Source organism: Scyliorhinus torazame, chromosome 30, assembly GCF_047496885.1.
Source record: "Scyliorhinus torazame isolate Kashiwa2021f chromosome 30, sScyTor2.1, whole genome shotgun sequence".
In the NCBI taxonomy this organism is placed as follows: Eukaryota; Metazoa; Chordata; class Chondrichthyes; order Carcharhiniformes; family Scyliorhinidae; genus Scyliorhinus; species Scyliorhinus torazame.
In genome coordinates this window covers 36,896,396-36,919,664 of record NC_092736.1, presented here as the reverse complement: position 1 = coordinate 36,919,664, position 23,269 = coordinate 36,896,396, and the positions used below count along the sequence as shown (strand labels likewise).

Below are 23,269 nucleotides of genomic sequence, written 5' to 3'. Positions count from 1 at the left end.
GAACATAGAACGATACAGCGCAGTACAGGCCCTTCGGCCCACGATGTTGCATCGAAACAAAAGCCATCTAACCTACACTATGCCCTTATCATCCATATGTTTATCCAATAAACTTTTAAATGCCCTCAATGTTGGCGAGTTCACTACTGTAGCAGGTAGGGCATTCCACGGCCTCACTACTCTTTGCGTAAAGAACCTACCTCTGACCTCTGTCCTATATCTATTACCCCTCAGTTTAAAGCTATGTCCCCTCGTGCCAGCCATTTCCATCTGCGGGAGAAGGCTCTCACCTGGTAAATCTCCTCTGCACCCGCTCCAAAGCCTCCACGTCCTTCCTATAATGCGGTGACCAGAACTGTACGCAATACTCCAAATGCGGCCGTACCAGAGTTCTGTACAGCTGCAACATGACCTCCTGACTCCGGAACTCAATCCCTCTACCAATAAAGGCCAACACTCCATAGGCCTTCTTCACAACCCTATCAACCTGGGTGGCAACTTTCAGGGATCTATGTACATGGACACCTAGATCCCTCTGCTCATCCACACTTCCAAGAACTTTACCATTAGCCAAATATTCCGCATTCCTGTTATTCCTTCCAAAATGAATCACCTCACACTTCTCTACATTAAACTCCATTTGCCACCTCTCAGCCCAGCTCTGCAGCTTATCTATATCCCTCTGTAACCTGCTACATCCTTCCACACTATCGACAACACCACCGACTTTAGTATCGTCTGCAAATTTACTCACCCACCCTTCTGCGCCTTCCTCTAGGTCATTGATAAAAATGACAAACAGCAACGGCCCCAGAACAGATCCTTGTGGTACTCCACTTGTAACTGAACTCCATTCTGAACATTTCCCATCAACCACCACACTCTGTCTTCTTTCAGCTAGCCAATTTCTGATCCACATCTCTAAATCACCCTCAATCCCCAGCCTCCGTATTTTCTGCAATAGCCTACCGTGGGGAACCTTATCAAACGCTTTGCTGAAATCCATATACACCACATCAACTGCTCTACCCTCGTCTACCTGTTCAGTCATCTTCTCAAAGAACTCGATAAGGTTTGTGAGGCATGACCTACCCTTCACAAAGCCATGCTGACTATCCCTGATCATATTATTCCTATCTAGATGATTATAAATCTTGTCTCTTATAATCCCCTCCAAGACTTTACCCACTACAGACGTGAGGCTCACCGGTCTATAGTTGCCGGGGTTGTCTCTGCTCCCCTTTTTGAACAGAGGGACCACATTTGCTATCCTCCAGTCCTCTGGCACTATTCCTGTAGCCAATGATGTCATAAAAATCAAAGCCAAAGGTCCAGCAATCTCTTCCCTGGCCTCCCAGAGAATCCTAGGATAAATCCCATCAGGACCCGGGGACTTATCTATTTTCAGCCTGTCCAGAATTGCCAACACCTCTTCCCTACGTACCTCAATGCCATCTATTCTATTAGCCTGGGTCTCAGCATTCTCCTCCACAACATTATCTTTTTCCTGAGTGAATACTGACGAAAAATATTCATTTAGTATCTCGCCTATCTCTTCAGACTCCACACACAACCTCCCATCCCTGTCCTTGACTGGTCCTACTCTTTCCCTAGTCATTCGCTTATTCCTGACATACCTATAGAAAGCTTTTGGGTTTTCCTTGATCCTACCTGCCAAATACTTCTCATGTCCCCTCCTTGCTCGTCTTAGCTCTCTCTTTAGATCCTTCCTCGCTACCTTGTAACTATCCATCGCCCCAACTGAAACTTCACACCTCATCTTCACATAGGCCTCCTTCTTCCTCTTAACAAGAGATTCCACTTCTTTGGTAAACCACGGTTCCCTCGCTCGACGCCTTCCTCCCTGCCTACCCTGTGCATCTTTGGGTAGTGGGGGCGAGATCCACGCAGACACAGGGAGAATGTGCAAACTCCACATGGACAGTGACCCAGGATCGAACCTGGGTTCTCGGCACTGTGAGGCAGCAGTGCTAACCACTGCGCCACCGTGCCGCCCCACAAATCACTTTAAATCTGCGCTCTCTCGTTTCCATCCTTTTACAAGCAAGAACAGTTCCTCCCGATCTACTCTGTCCAGCCCCCTCATGATTTTGAACATCTCTATCAAATCTCCTCTCAGCTCCTTCTCTCCAAGGGGAACAGTCCCAACCTCTCATCACTGAAGTTTCTCATCCCTGGAACCGTCCTTGTAAACCTCTTCTGCGCTCTCTCCAATGTGTTCACATTCTTCCTGCAGTGTGGCCCAGAACTGTTCCAGCTGAGGTCTAACTAGTGTCTTGTGTAAGTTCAGTATAACCTCCTTACTCTTGTAGTCTGTGCCCCTATTAATAAAGCCCAGAATACTGCATGCTTTATTAACTGCTCTCTTCACCTGCCCTGCCACCTTCAATGATCTCTGTACATATACAACCAGGTCCCTCTGCTCCTCGCCCTTTAAGAATTTCACCCTTTATTTTCATTGTCTCCCCATGTTCTTCCTACCAAGATACATCGCCTCACACTTTGCTGCATTAAACTTAATCTGCCACCTACCTGCCCACTCCACCAACTTATCTCTGTCCTTTTGAAGTTCTACATTGTCCTCTTCACAGTTCACAATACTTCCAAGTTTTGTATCGTCTACAAACTTTGAAATTGTCTCTCGCACAGCAAGATCTAGATCATTAATGTATATCAGAGATCATTATTATGCATGCCTGTCTTTCCTGTAGCCATCAATGTGGGCCAACTATTTAGCTCTCTCACCAAGCTGGTCTTAACGGTCAACCATGATGCACACATGAATAAAGTGAAACAAATGCACTGAGAAATATTTACAAGTGAACCTAAAGTTTGAAAAGCACCCGTTACGTTCCCTGAACAAGGAAGTTACGGTTGTGATGCAGACCTCCCCCCCAGTTAGCCCAGTGAGCCCGCCCGCACCGGCTCACAGTGCGTTTCACCACCAAAAACCTGCCTCTTCGCCTGACTGCACGTGTGTCCCGTGTAGACACTTCAAATTTCAAACAGAATCTCATTGAAATGGGAGAAAGCAAATTGGGAAGTGGCGCACATACCCCATTACACGTCAGGAGTGCTACACTGGCAAAAATATACCCCCTGCTCCCAGAGAGAGAGACAGAGACAGCGGGAGAGGAAGAGAGAGAGAGAGAGAGAGAGGGGGGGGGGGGGGGAGAGAGAGCGAGCGAGAGAGAAAAATAAAAATAAAGCAAGAGAGAGAGAGAGACAGTGAGAGAGGGGATGAGAAGGGGAGGGAATGGATAGAGAGGGGGAGGAAAGGGGAGGGAGAGAAGAGGGGGGAGGGAGAGAAGAGGGGGGAGAGAGAGCAAGGAGGGAGAGAGAGAGGGGGGGAAAGAGAGAGAGAGGGGGGGAAAGAGAGAGAGATGGGAGAAAGAGGGGCAGACGGGAAGAAACAGGTCGACAGAGAGACATACCTGAAGGAAGTTTTGGCTGGCAATAATCAAGGCGAGCTGGGCACTAAGGTTTTCTGGTTCAGCTTGACTTCCTCGGACACCTTGCACAAGCTGGGGGATATAGTCAGCGACAGCCTGTGGGAAGGAATCAGAACACGTCAGGAAACTGATTCTTCAAACTGCCTGTACCTTAAGCAGTCCCGCTTGAGCGACAGTCCCTCCACCCCCTCCACCACCAACACAGTGGCAGCCGTGTGTACCATGTGCACAATTTAATCTCCCTTCAGCTCCAGATACAGACCTGAAACATTAACTCTGTTCCTCTCTCTCTCTCCACGGATGCTGTCAGACCTGTTGGGTTTTTCCGGCACTTTGTTTTTATTACAGATTTTCAGAATCTGCAGTATTTTGTTTTCATTGCACCATCTGCAAGATGCACTGGAGCAACTCACCGAGGCTCCTTAAGACAGCACCTTCCAAACCTGCAACTGCTGCCACCCAAAAGGACACGGGCGGCAGATACCTGGGAACCCCACCACCTGGAGATTCCCCTCCAATTCACTCACCCCCCCGACTTGGAAATATATCACCGTTCCTTCACTGTCGCTGGGGACAAAATCCTGGAGCTCCCTCCCTAACAGCACTCTGGGTGTACCTACACACGGACTGCAGCGGTTCAAGAAGGCAGCTCACCCCCACCTTCTGGAGGGCAATTAAAGCTGATGAAATAATGCACGAAAAGAAAGTGGGAGTGTGGGAAAGAAGAGATGAAGGGATGAAAAACATTGGATTTCTCCAGCACCCACGTCAGAACATCCCAAAGCACTTACAGCCAATGAAGTGTTTTTGAGGTATTGTAGCAGTCGAGATGACCTCTGCTTCGCACTGTGCAGTTCCTGAGCTTATCTGGGAAAAGACTTATCCCAGTTTGTCTAATAAACCTCAGTGTGAAGGTAAAGGCTCACAACCTTTCATCTCCACCAGTCTCAACCAAACATCTGGCTTTGTGTGTCAAACACCTGGGGTTTTTTGAGAAAAGTTTCTATCGTTCTGGCTGGTTTGGTTTTTAACCCCACTCCAAAGGCTCCCCCCACTCTTCGAAGGACACCCCCATCCCTGGAGCCAGTGACACTCCCCATCCCAACTCATCCCAGGGACCCTGCCACTCTCTCCTTCCAGGGACACCCCAACTCCCAGGGAAATCCAATCTACAAACTTCCAAACAAGCCCCCCCCACGGGTGACTCTCCCTGTCCCAAGGACGCCCACCCCCACCCTCCCTGGGCAGTTTTGAGCGGGGCTGGTGAAGTCCCATGGCTGACCACCCATTTTCCTGAACGTCGAAGGGAGCAGAGGAATCATTCCATTTCGTTTTCCAATAGTTGATTATTTCTCGCTTGCCGAGGCACGTTAGTGCTGGAAAATGGAATGATTCATGTCAGGCAGCTGCTCTCAAATGTGGTCTTCACCTGGGCTTGCAATGCGCACTTAACGCAGCGAAGAACTCCAAATGTCTCAAACCAATTCTGGCCTCACTGAATCAGCCTCCAATTCATCAATTTCAGTTTCATTCCAGGGTCCTGCAGCCAGCAATGAGCAGAATTCCAGCCCCTAACTCAGGCCGCCATTTGAAGCAGAGGTGAAAGGTCAGTGCTCCATACACCAACCCGATTGTTGCGGGGAGTGAGAGTTTGAACGTGATTTGCTCGGAAACGCTCTCAACATCTGCTCAAATTTGGTGAATCGGGCATGCTAATATTGACCAAATATTAGGTGGGGTTAAAGGGATAGGAGTGGGGAATTGGACCGACGGCGGGTGCTCTATTGAAGCAAGGGCCGGTACAGACCCGATGGGCCGAATGGCCTCCTTCTGCCCTATCGGGGTTCTATGATTCTGTTCAAAGTTAAGTGGAACAACAAACCCTTGAAAACTCCTCCACTCACCTTACAGCTTTGGACCAATTGCTGATGTGCAGCTGTGTTCTTATTGGATGACGATGCATTCTGGGATGCGGCGATGGTCTGCGTTGCTGCGGCGGCAGCTTGCTTGGCCGCATTCTAATCAGGAACAGAGTAAACAGAAATACCTTTCAAACAGAAAAATGGGCATCGGAGACACTTACTCCTGTCAATACTACTGGCCAACTGATTCTGACGTCAAAAAATTGAAACAGCGCCCTCGGCAATGCAGCGAGTTTGTCGAGCAAATAGTTAGAACCACAAAGTTTGTCAGGGTCCCAAGTCAAGTTTGATCATCTTATGTATGCGGTCACTTATGAAATGGCTTCCATGCACATCTCTCCCACACACACCTGCCAATTTGTGGGGTACGTGAGTGGGGGATGGTGCAAGAGATTAAGTGCCCCTGGCACACACACCAAATGGCCTCAGATTCTTTTGTGGCGGCCCGGCGAAGCCGGCTATTTGATGGGTAATAAAACGGGAGCAAAAAATCACGACAAACAAGTACATCATAGAAAATAGAAGCAGGAGGAGGCCATTCGGCCCTTCGAGCCTGTTCCGCCAGTCCTTATGATCATGGCCGATCATCCAACTCCATACCCTGATCCCACCTTCCCCCTCCCCCCCATATCCTTTGATCCCTTTAGCCCCAAGACCTATATGTAACTCTTTGAAAACATACAATGTTTTCGCCTCAACTACTTGCTGTGGTAACGAATTCCACAGATCTAGGTCTACCCCATATCCTTAGACTGTGATCCCTGGTCCTGGACTCCCCCGCCACTGGGACCATCCTCCTGCATCTACCCTGTCTAGTCCTGTTAGAATTTTATAAGTCTCTATGAGATCCCCCCTCATTCTTCTGAACTCCAGCGAGAACAATCCCAACCGAGTCAATCTCTCCTCATATGACAGTCCCGCCATCCCTGGAATCAGTCTGGTAAACCTTTGCTGCACTCCCTCGAGAGCAAGAACATCCTTCCTCAGAGAAGGAGACCAAAACTGCCCACAATACTCCAGGTGTGGCCTCACCAAGGCCCTGTACAATTGCAGCAACACATCCCTGCTCCTGTACTCGAGTCCTCTCATTAGGAAGGTCAGCAGACCATTTGGCATTTCTCCGCTGCAGAATGGACAGCTCCAAGATTGCCAATAAGTTTCCCACGGGCAAGTCCATGACGGGGTCTCGCTGGTGCAATCATTTATTTACGTTTAGATCTTACTTCAATAGAAGACCACCTGTAATCAGGTCATGGGGTCAACACATTCTTCGCACTTCAAGCCCCTGCTAGGCTCCTTCCCTTTGGTTTTCCTTTGTTCCCATTTGTTTTGTTTTATTTTATTATTTTTGGTCCATGGCCTCCTAATTGGAATGCCCGTTAAGCTGAAGCAGCCTGCTAGTCAGGACAACGTGTTCCAGGGTTTGTTTATTTTTTTTTTAAGCGAAGAGAATACATTCTTGTCGGTGCCAAGGGAATCTTAATAACCAGCTTTGGAGGACGTTGTTTTGCTTGGCTGGCTGGCAACCTGTGGGTTGGCCAGGGACAGTGTTCTGGCTGACAACAGTCAGTGATTGGTTCCTGTGGGGTGCTTGAGAGAGAGCTGAGCTTGAACAAAGAAGGAACTTCCTCACTCTCTGCTGAAGTAAAGGACTGCTTTATTGTTACTGAAACTAATGAGTGCCTGCACATCTTTACTATATACTTGAAATGATCCTGAATCTACGAAGTAGACAACTTTGCCAGAGAAAACCCTCTCAAACTGAGAAGGAAGAAGTATCAAAGAAAAATCTTGAACACATGAAAGACTTTGATTGGAAACCATTCTAGTACATCAGAGCCTGCTAGTCAGGACAACGTCTGGGATCTTTTATCCGTTTTACTTTGATAATCAGCCAAGCTCACAATGTGGCCCATTTTCACCTGCTCAAAGCAAGATATTCATACACAGGGACCCGCCCTCCACAAATTAAATGGAAAACATTCACGCATTTTGCACACCTTTTTTTAATTATCTGGAGCTAGAGGAGCCTATAGTTCCTGTTGCTTTCCCCATGGCAATGCCTCAGCCAATCACAGTTACCTTGCCAACCAATCAGCACCTTTTTCCCCTGTAGTGTAAATTGTTGTGATAGTTCCAAACTTGACCTTGTTGTGTTTGTCCTGATGAGTGCAAGATAAGAAGCTTCGACAACATGTCTATCTTTTCAGCAACAGCTACGGTTGGTTCGCTGAGTCAGACTGTGGCTGTCAGCCGCGTTTGCAGGCCGTCAAATGGCCTTTGATGACTGGAATGTAGCTAAAATGAAAGCTTATCTGAAAGAAATGTCACCAGTTACCTCCAGCCGATTGATTAACTTCTTTTTGATGGCATTCTGAGCGGCTGAATTGGTGACAACTCGCAAACCCTCTGCTGCTTCCCGCAGCTTCTGCTGTTGGTCCTGGTTTTCGGGATTAGCAGCTGCGCCCTGTGCAGGAGAGCAAACAGATTTTGGAGGGTTAGCATGTTAGAACAAGAGGGGGGTTAGCTGGTTAGGCCAAGGAGGATACCAGCTGGCACTTAAGATCACCTGGTTAGAACAAAGAACAATACAGCACAGGAACAGGCCCTTCGGCCCTCCAAGCCTGCGCCGATCACGTGTCCTATCTCGACCAACCGCCTGTATCCTTCTATACCCCGTCTGTTCACGTGCCTATCCAGATAAGTCTTAAAGGTCGCTAACGTAGCTGCCTCAACCACCTCACTGGGCCGTGCATTCCAGGCCACCACCTCGGTGTAAAAAATATTCCCCGCACATCTCCACTGAACCTTTCCCCCCTCACCTTGAACGTGAGCCCCCTTGTAATTGTCAATTCCGCCCTGGGAAATGGCCTCCAACTATTCACCCTATCTATACCTCTCAGAATTTTATAAACCTCTATCAGGTCGCCCCTCAGCCTCCATCTCTCTAGCGAGAACAATCCCAGTTTATTCAATCTCTCCTCACAGCTAATACCCTCCATACCAGACAACATCCTGGTAAACCTTTTCTGTACTCTTTGAGGAAGTGACAAAGTTAATTGATGAGGGAAAGGATGCAGATGTCATCTACATGGACTTCAGTAAGGCGCTTGATAAAGTTTCCCATGGCAGGTTGATGGAAAAAGTGAAGTTGTATGGGGTTCAGGGTGTACTAGCTCGATGGATAAAGAACTGGCTGGGCAACAGGAGACAGAGAGTAGTGGTGGAAGGGAGTGTCCCAAAATGGAGAAAGGTGACTAGTGTTCCACAGGGATCCGTGCTCGGACCACTGTTGTTTGTGATATACATAAATGATCTGGACAAAGGTATAGGTGGTCTGATTAGCAAGTTTGCAGATGATACTAAGATTGGTGGAGTTGCAGATAGCGAGGAGGACTGTCAGAGAATACAGCAAAATATAGATAGATTGGAGAGTTGGGCAGAGAAATGGCAGATGGAGTTCAATCCAGGCAAATGCGAGGTGATGCATTTTGGAAGATCTAATTCAAGAGCAGACTAAACGGTCAATGGAAGAGTCCTGGGGAAAATTGATGTACAGAGAGATCTGGGAGTTCAGGTCCATTGTACCCTGAAGGTGGCAACGCAGGTCGATAGAGTGGTCAAGAAGGCATACAGCATGCCTGCCTTCATCGGACGGGGTATTGAGTACAAGAGTCGGCAGATCATGTTACAGTTGTATAGGACTTTGGTTAGGCCACATTTGGAATACTGCGTGCAGTTCTGGTCGCCACATTACCAGAAGGATGTGGATGCTTTAGAGAGGAGGTTCACCAGGACATTGCCTGGTATGGAGGGTGCTAGCTATGAAGAAAGGTTGAGTAGATTAGGATTGTTTTCGTTGGCAAGACAGAGGTTGAGGGGGCACCTGATTGAGGTCTACAAAATTATGAGAGGTATGGACAGGGTGGATAGCAACAAGCTTTTTACAAGAGTGGGGGTGTCAATTACAAGGGGTTACGATTTCAAGGCGAGAGGGGGAAGGTTTAAGGGAGATGTGCGTGGAAAGTTTTTTACGCAGAGGGTGGTGGGTGCGTGGAATGCGTTGCCAGCGGAGGTGGTAGAGGCCGGCATGATAGAATCATTTAAGATGCATCTAGACAGATATGTGAACGGGCGGGGAACAGAGGGAAGTAGATCCTTGGAAAATAGGCGACAGGTTTAGATAAAGGATCTGGATCGGCGCAGGCTGGGAGGGCCGAAGGGCCTGTTCCTGTGCTGTCATTTTCTTTGTCCTTTGTACCCTCTCCAAAGCCTCCACGTCCTTCTGCTAGTGCGGTGACCAGAATTGGACACAGTATTCCAAATGTGGTCCAACCAACATTCTATATAATTGTAACATAATTTTTGAGCTTTCATACTCGATACCCCGTCCTATGAAGGCAAGCATGCCATATACTTTCTTTACCACCATTTCCACCTGTGCTGCCACTTTTAAGGATCTGTGGACCTGCACGCCCAGATCCCTCTGTGCTCCTGATGGTTCTGCCATTTATTTTATTATTTTATTTTTTTGTTAGGGACAAGGTAAAAACTATCTCAGAGATTCCTTCATTTGGCAGGGAATCCGACACAACCGGACATTATGGTGCCAGACCCCGGTTCAAACGCCAACCTTCGCTAGGATACTGGATTGAAGGCCCAATACCTTATTTTAATTTGTAAAAACGTTGGGGATAGGATATTTTGCTCCAGGAGTGATTCCACTCAATAATAAGGACATGGTATATGGAAACAAACTTTATTACTAACACAGAATTAAACTAACTTCTAACAGCACAAAAATATAGCTTCCACTTCCCAGTTAAACAATAAGGAAACACCAACTCCTAACTGCTACTTTCTTTATCTCCACTCAAGCAAAACACATCACAGGTTGAAAACCACTTTAATTACCATTAGCAAACATAGGGTTACCTGCTGTACAATTGAATAGGGTTCCTTTTAAAAGACTGATTGGAGGGAGAGAGAGAGAGATCCTATCAGGAACCAGCCTGCAGATTCTTGTCCGTGTCAGACTGCTCTTGCTCAGCTCACAGACAAATCTATGCTAACTCAGACCCTCCCTCGCCCATTACTACATTGTCTTCATCCCACTCAAATCCCATGAGTTAATTACTCATTTTAAACACAATAGCAGGATTCTCCGCCGACGGGATTCTCCGTTTTGCCAGCGCCTGAGGGTTTCCCGACGGCGCGGGGCTGCCCCCACAATGGGAACCCCCATTGACTGGCCGGTGTAACGGAGAATCCCGGGCGGGCCGAGGCAGAAATGTGGTGGGGCAGGGCGGAGAATCAGCCCAATGTCTCTTGATTGTTTACTCCCCAGAAATCATAACAAAAACCCATTAGGCCTTTCCTTGCAAACATAAGCAAGGTTTGAAATAGAACATACAGTGCAGAAGGAGGCCATTCGGCCCAACGAGTCTGCACCGACCCACTTAAGCCCCCATTTCCCCCCTATCCCCGTAACCCAATAACCCCTCCTAACCTTTTTGGTCACTAAGGGCAATTTTCAGCAATGGCCAATCCACCTAACCTGCACGTCTTTGGACTGTGGGAGGAAACCGGAGCAACCGGAGGAAACCCACGCACACACGGGGAGAACGTGCAGACTCCGCACAGACAGTGACCCAGCAAGGAATCAAACCTGGGACCCTGGCGCTATGAAGCCACAGTGCTATCCACTTGTGCTACTGTGCTGCCCCAAATAACAATGATCTCACATTTACGACATCTTAATAGCACCTTCTGCAGCCATGGTGTCGGTCTTTCTTTTAAACCAGAATTATTATTTTTTTTTTTAAATCACAGCAGCAGTCACATATGCACCCTAACCCAGGCTTTTAACCATTACTGCACCAGAGATCTACAATACACCAATTTCATACATTACGAAAGAGACAAAACACCTTAGGTGTGTGGGGAGCGGCAGGGTCTGTACAGGTAAGAGCCTGTAACATTGAACAATTCTTTGACACTTGCTACCTGTCTGCCCTCACTGCACAATATCCCCTTGCCCAAGCACCAAGAGAGTCAAAGCCTTTAGAAGGACACCTTATACCAGGGAGAGCAAAACCTCCACCGACAACTTATATAAATACATCACGGAGGACCTCTGGTGGTGGCCATGGAGGGAGTAGTTGCACATTTGATGGTTCAAAATGGTTTTTCTTGGTCCTTTCCCACCCAAATTGTGTGATGTTCGATGGCAAAACGTGCATGAGTGCCCAGGGAATGTGATGCTCCTTTGGTCGGACTGGTGTATGGCTCATTGGACAACGAGTGCCACAAGGAAGAGAGAACAACTGGAGCAAGAATGTTTTTGTGGTGTGATACAGAAGATGGTGGAGATCAAAGGTCGGCAGCGCTGCCCACCCAGTGGTCTAAGGTGCGGCTGGTGTCAATTTCAGCAAAAGAGGAAGGAGCGGTTTTGGCCACGGTGGTGGAGCCAATAGGGCAGCGATCAAACAGGTGTGGCAGAGGCAGGAGGCTCAGGGCCTGCCGATCCAAAAGGTGGAGGAGTCGGTGGTGTTGCACGAGGATCGGCTGACCTGGCTGCAGGCGGATATGGGGATGGTGTGGAGCAGGCGGAGATGGGGATGGTGTGGAGCAGGCGGCGATGGGGATGGTGTGGAGCAGGCGGCGATGGGGATGGTGTGGAGCAGGCGGCGATGGGGATGGTGTGGAGCAGGCGGAGATGGGGATGGTGTGGAGCAGCCAGAAAAGAGAGAAGCTGGAGGACCTTGATAATCACTGCAAGAGGATCGTGTCTTCAGGATCCTTAAGGGGGAGGGTGAGCAGCCAGAAGTCGTGGTGCACATTGGTACCAACGACATAGGTAGGAAAAGGGGTGTGGAGGTAATAAACAAGTTTAGGGAGTTAGGCTGGAAGTTGAAAGCCAGGACAGACAGAGTTGTCATCTCTGGTTTGTTGCCGGTGCCACGTGATAGCGAGGCTAGGAATAGGGAGAGAGTGCAGTTGAACACGTGGCTGCAGGAATGGTGTAGGAGGGAGGGCTTCAGGTATTTGGATAATTGGAGCGCATTCTGGGGAAGGTGGGACCTGTACAAGCAGGACGGGTTGCATCTGAACCAGAGGGGCACCAATATCCTGGGAGGGAGGTTTGCTAGTACTCTTCGGGAGGGTTTAAACTAATTTGGCAGGGGAATGGGAACCGGATTTGTAGTCCAGCAACTAAGGTAGCCGATATTCAGGACGCCAAAGCATGTAATGAGGCAGTGGGGAAGGGAACACTGACAAAGGAGAGTATTTGCAGGCACGGAGATGGGTTGAAGTGTGTATACTTCAACGCAAGAAGCATCAGGAATAAGGTGGGTGAACTTAAGGCATGGATCGGTACTTGGGACTACGATGTGGTGGCCATCACGGAAACTTGGATAGAAGAGGGGCAGAAATGGTTGTTGGAGGTCCTGGTTATAGATGTTTCAATAAGATTAGGGAGGGTGGTAAAAGAGGTGGGGGGGGGGGGGGGTGGCATTATTAATTAGAGATAGTATAACAGCTGCAGAAAGGCAGTTCGAGGAGTATCACCCTATTGAGGTAGTATGGGTTGAAGTCAGAAATAGGAAAGGAGCAGTCACCTTGTTAGGAGTTTTCTATAGGCCCCCCAATAGTAACAGAGATGTGGAGGAACAGATTGGGAAACAGATTTTGGAAAGGTGCAGAAGTCATAGGGTAGTAGTCATGGGCGACTTTAACTTCCCAAATATTGAGTGGAAACTCTTTAGATCAAATAGTTTGGATGGGGTGGTGTTTGTGCAGTGTGTCCAGGAAGCTTTTCTAACACAGTATGTAGATTGTCCGACCAGAGGAGGGGCAATATTGGATTTAGTACTGGGTAATGAACCAGGGCAAGTGATAGATTTGTTAGTGGGGGAGCATTTTGGAGATAGTGACCACAATTCTGTGACTTTCACTTTAGTAATGGAGAGGGATAGGTGCGTGCAACAGGGCAAGGTTTACAATTGGGGGAAGGGTAAATACGATGTTGTCAGACAAGAATTGAAGTGCATAAGTTGGGAACATAGGCTGGCAGGGAAGGACACAAGTGAAATGTGGAACTTGTTCAAGGAACAGGTGCTACGTGTCCTTGATATGTATGTCCCTGTCAGGCAGGGAAGAGATGGTCGAGTGAGGGAACCATGGTTGACAAGAGAGGTTGAATGTCTTGTTAAAAGGAAAAAGGAGACTTATGTAAGGCTGAGGAAACAAGGTTCAGACAGGGCATTGGAGGGATACAAGATAGCCAGGAGGGAACAAAGAACAAAGAACAAAGAAATGTACAGCACAGGAACAGGCCCTTCGGCCCTCCAAGCCCGTGCCGACCATACTGCCCAACTAAACTACAATCTTCTACACTTCCTGGGTCCGTATCCTTCTATTCCCATCCTATTCATATATTTGTCAAGATGCCCCTTAAATGTCCCTATCGTCCCTGCTTCCACTACCTCCTCCGGTAGCGAGTTCCAGGCACCCACTACCCTCTGCGTAAAAAACTTGCCTCGTACATCTACTCTAAACCTTGCCCCTCTCACCTTAAACCTATGCCCCCTAGTAATTGACCCCTCTACCCTGGGGGAAAGCCTCTGACTATCCACTCTGTCTATGCCCCTCATAATTTTGTATACCTCTATCAGGTCGCCCCTCAACCTCCTTCGTTCCAGTGAGAACAAACCGAGTTTATTCAATCGCTCCTCATAGCTTATGCCCTCCATACCAGGCAACATTCTGGTAAATCTCTTCTGCACCCTCTCTAAAGCCTCCACATCCTTCTGGTAGTGTGGCGACCAGAATTGAACACTATACTCCAAGTGTGGCCTAACTAAGGTTCTATACAGCTGCAACATGACTTGCCAATTCTTATACTCAATGCCCCGGCCAATGAAGGCAAGCATGCCGTATGCCTTCTTGACTACCTTCTCCACCTGTGTTGCCCCTTTCAATGACCTGTGGACCTGTACTCCTAGATCTCTGACTTTCAATACTCTTGAGGGTTCTACCATTCACTGTATATTCCCTACCTGCATTAGCCCTTCCAAAATGCATTACCTCACATTTGTCCGGATTAAACTCCATCTGCTATCTCTCCGCCCAAGTCTCCAGACAATCTAAATCCTGCTGTATCCTCAGACAGTCCTCATCGCTATCCGCAATTCCACCAACCTTTGTGTCGTCTGCAAACTTACTAATCAAACCAGTTACATTTTCCTCCAAATCATTTATATATACTACAAACAGCAAAGGTCCCAACACTGATCCCTGTGGAACACCACTGGTCACAGCCCTCCAATTAGAAGGGAACTGAAGAAAGGGATTAGGAGAGCTAAGAGAGGGCATGAACAATCTTTGGCGGGTAGGATCAAGGAAAACCCCAAGGCCTTTTACACATATGTGAGAAATATGAGAATGACTAGAGCGAGGGTAGGTCCGATCAAGGACAGTAGCGGGAGATTGTGTATTGAGTCTGAAGAGATAGGAGAGGTCTTGAATGAGTATTTTTCTTCTGTATTTACAAATGAGAGGGGCGATATTGTTGGAGAGGACAGTGTGAAAAAGATTGGTAAGCTCGAGGAAATACTTGTCAGGAAGGAAGATGTGTTGGGCATTTTGAAAAACTTGAGGATAGACAAGTCCCCCGGGCCTGACGGAATATATCCAAGGATTCTATGGGAAGCAAGAGATGAAATTGCAGAGCCGTTGGCAATGATCTTTTCGTCCTCACTGTCAACAGGGGTGGTACCAGGGGATTGGAGAGTGGCGAATGTCGTGCCCCTGTTCAAAAAAGGAACTAGGGATAACCCTGGGAATTACAGGCCAGTTAGTCTTACTTCGGTGGTAGGCAAAGTAGTGGAAAGGGTACTGAAGGATAGGATTTCTGAGCATCTGGAAAGACACTGCTTGATTAGGGATAGTCAGCACGGATTTGTGAGGGGTAGGTCTTGCCTTACAAATCTTATTGAATTCTTTGAGGAGGTGACCAAGCATGTGGATGAAGGTAAAGCAGTGGATGTCGTGTACATGGATTTTAGTAAGGCATTTGATAAGGTTCCCCATGGTAGGCTTCTGCAGAAAGTAAGGAGGCATGGGATAGTGGGAAATTTGACCAGTTGGATAACGAACTGGCTAACCGATAGAAGTCAGAGAGTGGTGGTGGATGGCAAATATTCAGCCTGGATCCCAGTTACCAGTGGCGTACCGCAGGGATCAGTTCTGGGTCCTCTGCTGTTTGTGATTTTCATTAATGACTTGGATGAGGGAGTTGAAGGGTGGGTCAGTAAATTTGCAGACGATACGAAGATTGGTGGAGTTGTGGATAGTAAGGAGGGCTGTTGTCGGCTGCAAAGAGACATAGATAGGATGCAGAGCTGGGCTGAGAAGTGGCAGATGGAGTTTAACCCTGAAAAGTGTGAGGTTGTCCATTTTGGAAGGACAAATATGAATGCGGAATATAAGGTTAACGGTAGAGTTCTTGGCAATGTGGAGGAGCAGAGAGATCTTGGGGTCTATGTTCATACATCTTTGAAAGTTGCCACTCAAGTGGATAGAGCTGTGAAGCAGGCCTATGGTGTGCTCGCGTTCATTAACAGAGGGATTGAATTTAAGAGCCGTGAGGTGATGATGCAGCTGTACAAAACTTTGGTAAGGCCACATTTGGAGTACTGTGTACAGTTCTGGTCGCCTCATTTTAGGAAGGATGTGGAAGCTCTGGAAAAGGTGCAAAGAAGATTTACCAGGATGTTGCCTGGAATGGAGAGTAGGTCTTACGAGGAAAGGTTGAGGGTGCTAGGCCTCTTCTCATTAGAGCGGAGAAGGATGAGGGGCGACTTGATAGAGGTTTATAAGATGATCAGGGGAATAGATAGAGTAGACAGTCAGAGACTTTTTCCCCGGGTGGAACACACCATTACAAGGGGACATAAATTTAAGGTGAAAGGTGGAAGATATAGGAGGGATATGAGAGGTAGGTTCTTTACCCAGAGAGTAGTGGGGGCATGGAATGCACTGCCTGTGGAAGTAGTTGAGTCGGAAACATTAGGGACCTTTAAGCAGCTATTGGATAGGTACATGGATGACGGTAAAATGATATAGTGTAGATTTATTTGTTCTTAAGGGCAGCACGGTAGCATTGTGGATAGCACAATTGCTTCACAGCTCCATGGTCCCAGGTTCGATTCTGGCTTGGGTCATTGTCTGTGCGGAGTCTGCACGTCCTCCCCGTGTCTGCGTGGGTTTCCTCCGGGTGCTCCGGTTTCCTCCCACAGTCCAAAGATGCGCGGGTTAGGTGAATTGGACAATGATAAATTGCCCTTAACGTCCAAATTGCCCTTGGTGTTGGGTGGAGGTGTTGAGTTTGGGTCTGGTGCTCTTTCCAAGAGCCGGTGCAGACTCAAAGGGCCGAATGGCCTCCTTCTGCACTGTAAATTCAATGATAATCTATGATTAATCTAGGACAAAGGTTCGGCACAACATCGTGGGCCGAAGGGCCTGTTCTGTGCTGTATTTTCTATGTTCTATGTTCTATGTAAACCTGCGGATTGTCAGGGAGTCCAAAGGAATGGAAGGTGCGGAGGCCGCCAAGTACGTGATGAGTATGTTGGAGGAGCTGACATGGCCTTCGCCCGGCCCCGAGATGTGGTTGGAGCGCACAGGGTGCTGAGCAGGCCGCAGGTGGGGGAGCGGCAGAGGGGGAGGGTGGGGGAGCGGCAGAGGGGGAGGGTGGGGGAGCGGCAGAGGGGGAGGGTGGGGGAGCGGCAGAGGGGAGGGTGGGGGAGCGGCAGAGGGGGAGGGTGGGGGAGCGGCAGAGGGGGAGGGTGGGGGAGCGGCAGAGGGGAGGGTGGGGAGCGGCAGAGGGGGAGGGTGGGGGAGCGGCAGAGGGGGAGGGTGGGGGAGCGGCAGAGGGGAGGGTGGGGGAGCGGCAGAGGGGGAGGGTGGGGGAGCGGCAGAGGGGGAGGGTGGGGGAGCGGCAGAGGGGGAGGGTGGGGGAGCGGCAGAGGGGGAGGGTGGGGGAGCGGCAGAGGGGGAGGGTGGGGGAGCGGCAGAGGGGGACGGTGGGGGAGCGGCAGAGGGGGACGGTGGGGGAGCGGCAGAGGGGACGGTGGGGAGCGGCAGAGGGGGACGGTGGGGGAGCGGCAGAGGGGGACGGTGGGGGAGCGGCAGAGGGGGACGGTGGGGGAGCGGCAGAGGGGGACGGTGGGCGAGCGCAGAGGGGGAGGGTGGGCGAGCGGCAGAGGGGAGGGTGGGGGAGCGGCAGAGGGGGAGGGTGGGGGAGCGGCAGAGGGGGAGGGTGGGGGAGCGGCAGAGTGGGAGGGTGGGGGAGCGGCAGAGGGGGAGGGTGGGGGAGCGGCAGAGGGGGAGGGTGGGGGGAGCGGCAGAGGGGGAGGGTGGGGGAGCGGCAGAGGGGGACGGTGGGGGAGCGGCAGAGGGGGACGGTGGGGGAGCGGCAGAGGGGGACGGTGGGGGAGCGGCAGAGGGGGACGGTGGGGGAGCTGCATCTGTTCTTGCTTCAGGAGAAGATCAAGAGGTGGGTCAGGCAGACCAAGAAATGCACCTGGGAAGGTAGTGAAGGGAGGTCATTCGGCCCATTCAGGCTGCACCGGCGAGCGTTGAATGTGCTGGTTAAATGGTTGCCCGTTTTCCCTATTTGTCAGTGGGGCGGAGAATCCTTTCCTCAGTTTGCAATCTCAAAAATACCAAAAATGCACTGGGGGTGAAACTGCCACCTCCCCTTCCGCCCTTCCCCCAACACCGAAACAATTCCCCCCCCCACCCCCTCCTCCCACTGCCCCCGCCTGGCCCCTCCCCCTGCCCCCACCTGGCCCCCCCCCCACCTGGCCCCTCGCACTGCCCCTGCCTGGCCCCTCCCCTGCATGACCCCTCCCACTGCCCCCGCCTGGCCACGGCCCCTGCCTGGCCCCTCCCACTGCCCCCGCCTGGCCCCTCCCCCGCCTGGCACCTCCCGCTGCCCCCGCCTGGCCCCCTCTCCCCGCCTGGCCCCCTCCCCCCGCCTGGCCCCCTCCCCCCGCCTGGCCCCCTCCCCTGCATGGTCCTGGCCACTGCCCCTGCCTGGCCCCTGCCACTGCCCCCCGCCTGGCCCCCTCCCCACTGCCCCCGCCTGGCCCCCTCCCACTGCCCTCGCCTGGCCCCCTCCCACTGCCCTCGCCTGGCCCCCTCCCACTGCCCTCGCCTGGCCCCCTCCCACTGCCCCCACCTGGCCCCCTCCCACTGCCTCCACCTGGCCCCTCCCACTGCCTACAACTGGCCCCTCCCACTGCCCCCGCCTGGCCCCCTCCCACTGCCCCCGCCTGTCCCCCTCCCACTGCCCCCACCTGGCCCCCTCCCACTGCCCCCTCCCACTGCCTCCAACTGGCCCCTCCCACTGCCTACAACTGGCCCCTCCCACTGCCCCTGCCTGGCCCCCTCCCACTGCCCCCGCCTGGCCCCTCCCACTGCCCCTGCCTGGCCCCTCCCACTGCCCCTGCCTGGCCCCATCCCACTGGCCCCATCCACCTGGCCCCTCCCACTGCCCCCACCTGGCCCCTCCCACTGCCCCCACCTGGCCCCTCCCACTGCCCCCACCTGGCCCCTCCCACTGCCCCCACCTGGCCCCTCCCACTGCCCCCACCTGGCCCCTCCCACTGCCCCCACCTGGCCCCTCCCACTGCCCCCCCCCCCACTGCCCCCCCCCTGGCCCCCTCCCCACTGCCCCCTTCTGGCCCCTCCCACTGCCCCCATCTGGCCCCTCCCACTGGCCCCACCTGGCCCCTCCCACTGCCCCCACCTGGCCCCTCCCACTGCCCCCACCTGGCCCCTCCCACTGCCCCCACCTGGCCCCTCCCACTTCCACCATCTGGCCCCCTCCCACTGCCCCCATCTGGCCTCCTCCCAGTGCCCCCCACCTGATCCCTTCCTACTTACACCTGACCCTCATACTGCTCACCCAACGCCTTGTACAGCCCACTTTTTAAAAAACTTTTTCTTTAAATGTAAAGTGCCCAATTAATTTTTTTCCAAATGAAGGGGCAATTTAGCGTTGCCAAAAACCTACCCCACACATCTTTGGGTTGCGGGGGTGAGACCCACGCAGACACGGGAAGAATGTGCAAACTCCACACGGACAATGACCCGGGGCCGGGATTGAACCCGGGTCCTCAGCGCCATGAGGCAGCACTTGTACTGCCCGCTTGACATCTCGCACTGACCACTTGACTCATCGCACCGATTTCCCAATCCCATCCTCCCTCCGGACAACGAACCGTCCCCCACCCACTGACGCCACCCCACTCCTCCATCCCGCCACCCTCCCAACACCATCCTCTAGACCGCGAGAACGTGCTGCCTCGTTCAAGGATGGCATGGCAGCAGAGTTGTTGGCACTGCTGCCTCACAGCGCCAGGGACCCAGGTTCAGTTCCGACCTCAGGTGATTGCCTGTGTGGAGTTTGCACGTTATCCCCGTACCTGTCCGGGTGTCCTGCTTTCCTCCCAGTCCAAAGATGTGCAAGTTAGGTAGATTGACCACACTAAATTACCCTTGGTTTCCAAAGCTGTGCAGGTTAAATGGAGTTACGGATATAGGGCGGAAGATGGGCCTAGGTGGAGTGCTCTTTCTGAGGGCCCGTGCAGACTTGATGGGCCGAATGGCCTCCTTCTGCACTGCAGCGATTCTATGAATCAATGGTACTCCTCGCAATGATAAATTGGCTAATTTTCCGGATTTGTTCTATTTGAATTCTGCTCAAGTCAGTGCATCAGCTGCCAAAATAAACAAACCTCCAACACTGCTTTCTCGAAAGTAAACTGCTCCAACTGCATAAATCTTTGCAGTCTGTAAACAGATACGATGCAATGATTAATTTAGCTGCACTGTGGGGCAATCTAGATCTACAGGTTCCCTTACCAACACAATGTCAAAACCGGGAAAACCTCGGAGAGCACAAGAGGGGTTGGTTTAGCACAGTGGACTAAACAGCTGGCTCGTAATGCAGAACAAGGCCAGCTGCGCGGGTTCAATTCCCGTACCGGCCTCCCCGAACAGGCGGCAGAATGTGGCGACTAGGGGCTTTTCACAGTAACTTCATTGAAGCCTACTTGTGACAAGAAGAGATTATTATTATTGTCAAAACAAATTGAGACTCGGGTTTGGTTTATAGAACATATAGAACATAGAACAATACAGCGCAGTACAGGCCCTTCGGCCCACGATGTTGCACCGAAACAAAAGCCATCTAACCTACACTATGCCATTATCATCCATATGTTTATCCAATAAACTTTTAAATGCCCTCAATGTTGGCGAGTTCACTACTGTAGCAGGTAGGGCATTCCACGGCCTCACTACTCTTTGCGTAAAGAACCTACCTCTGACCTCTGTCCTATATCTATTACCCCTCAGTTTAAAGCTATGTCCCCTCGTGCCAGCCATTTCCATCCGCGGGAGAAGGCTCTCACTGTCCACCCTATCCAACCCCCTGATCATTTTGTATGCCTCTATTAAGTCTCCTCTTAACCTTCTTCTCTCCAACGAAAACAACCTCAAGTCCATCAGCCTTTCCTCATAAGATTTTCCCTCCATACCAGGCAACATCCTGGTAAATCTCCTCTGCACCCTCTCCAAAGCCTCCACGTCCTTCCTATAAAATGTTTAAATCTCTCCAAACACGCAAAGTAACAGAATTAGGTACCAGGCAAAAGTTTAATTTCCCCTCGAGTGTTTACGTAGTTGAAGGCAGAGTTAACTTGGGAAAAGCCCAGGACACGGAGTACCCATCCTGCTTCCTGACCGCTTTTCAGCGTGACCCCTGCAGCCTGTAGTAACTTGAAGCCTGCTCCTGCACATCCCACGTGGCTTTGCGTCAAACCTCTCCTTGATCCTTGCTCCTGTGAACTTCACTTGATTTTCTCAATGCTGAAGGTGCAGCTTGTAGTTGTGGTGAGCAGCCTTCAGACGTTCACTGAGCCACCTTGAACTGGGGAATGACAGGAGGTGTAGGGAAAAATAGACCACATCCTGGAATCTACCTGTCGAGTTCAGAAGGCAAAGGGACGGTTTGATCACCAATTATCAGAAGGATTCGCCAGGGTAGCCACGGAGAGGCTATTTCCGTTGGTGGGGGAATAAAGAGCGGCAGGGTCTGATCTTAAAATTCAAAATTACAAACAGAATATTCCGGAAACACTCAGCAGGACAGTCAATGTTGGCGGTGACAGAAATGGAGTGAACATTTCAGGTCGATGCAGAGTATCTGCCACACTTGCTGGTTTTAATTTCACATTTCCAACTGGCGCATATTTTGCATCTACCTCAAAATAAGGACTTGACCAATCGGGACTGGGAGGACACAAGGCGGGGTGAAACCTCCTCTCCAAAATGGTCAAGAACTGGAGTTTGAGGTCGAGAAAAAGTGTGAGGTGAACCACTGTGGCAGGAGTAATGTGACAAGGATGGATTCACTGAATGGCCTGGCACTGGAAAGTTCTGAGGAACTAGGAGTTTCTGTCCAGGTTAATAGGGGGTGAAATAGGCATACGGGACACTCACTTTTATAAATCGTGGCATAGATTACAAAAGCAGGGAGGTCATGATGGAGCTGTGTAGAACTTTGTTGAGGCCACAGCTGGAGCACTGTGTGCAATTCTGGTTGCCAAATAAAAGGAAGGATGTGATTGCACTGGAGGGGGTGCAGAGGAGATTCACCAGGATGTTTCCTGGGATGGAACATTTAAATTATGAAGCGAGGTTGGATAGGCTTGAATTGTTTTCCCTGGAGCAGAGAAGACTGAGGGGCGACCTGATCGAGGTGGACAGGATTGTGATGGGCAGGGTGGATAGGGAGCAGCTGTTCCCCTTAGTTGAAGGGTCAGTTACGAGGGGGACACAAGTTCAAGGTGAGGGGCGGGAGGTTTAGGGCGGATTTGAGGAAAAACCTTTTTACCCAGAGGGTGGTGAGGGTCTGGAACGCGCTGCCTGGGAGGGTGGTGAGGGTCTGGGACACGCTGCCTGGGAGGGTGGTGAGGGTCTGGAATGCGCTGCCTGGGAGGGTGGTGAGGGTCTGGAACTCGCTGCCTGGGAGGGTGGCGAGGGTCTGGAACTCGCTGCCTGGGAGGGTGGTGAGGGTCTGGAATGCGCTGCCTGGGAGGGTGGTGAGGGTCTGGAACGCGCTGCCTGGGAGGGTGGTGAGGGTCTGGAACACGCTGCCTGGGAGGGGGGTGAGGGTCTGGAACGCGCTGCCTGGGAGGGTGGTGAGGGTCTGGGACACGCTGCCTGGGAGGGTGGTGAGGGTCTGGAACACGCTGCCTGGGAGGGGGGTGAGGGTCTGGAACGCGCTGCCTGGGAGGGGGGTGAGGGTCTGGAACGCGCTGCCTGGGAGGGTGGTGAGGGTCTGGAACGCGCTGCCTGGGAGGGGGGGTGAGGGTCTGGAACGCGCTGCCTGGGAGGGTGGTGAGGGTCTGGAACGCGCTGCCTGGGAGGGTGGTGAGGGTCTGGAACGCGCTGCCTGGGAGGGTGGTGAGGGTCTGGGACACGCTGCCTGGGAGGGTGGTGAGGGTCTGGAACGTGCTGCCTGGGAGGGTGGTGAGGGTCTGGAACGCACTGCCTGGGAGGGTGGTGAGGGTCTGGAACGCACTGCCTGGGAGGGTGGTGAGGGTCTGGAACGCGCTGCCTGGGAGGGTGGTGAGGGTCTGGAACGCGCTGCCTGGGAGGGTGGTGAGGGTCTGGAACGCGCTGCCTGGGAGGGGGGTGAGGGTCTGGAACACGCTGCCTGGGAGGGTGGTGAGGGTCTGGAACGCGCTGCATGGGAGGGGGGTGAGGGTCTGGAACGCGCTGCCTGGGAGGGGG

General features: G+C 51.5%; 1 protein-coding gene across 1 annotated transcript in view; it reads right to left on the bottom strand.

Moving 5' to 3' along the window:
* The window catches only part of LOC140404494 (talin-2-like), a 392,578-nt gene that overhangs the window by 173,114 nt on the left and 196,195 nt on the right, over window positions 1-23,269 (bottom strand). Inside the window, 3 exon segments of the mRNA XM_072493108.1 lie at window positions 3,456-3,569; window positions 5,378-5,491; window positions 7,734-7,862. Coding sequence (XP_072349209.1) covers window positions 3,456-3,569; window positions 5,378-5,491; window positions 7,734-7,862 — 357 coding nt within the window.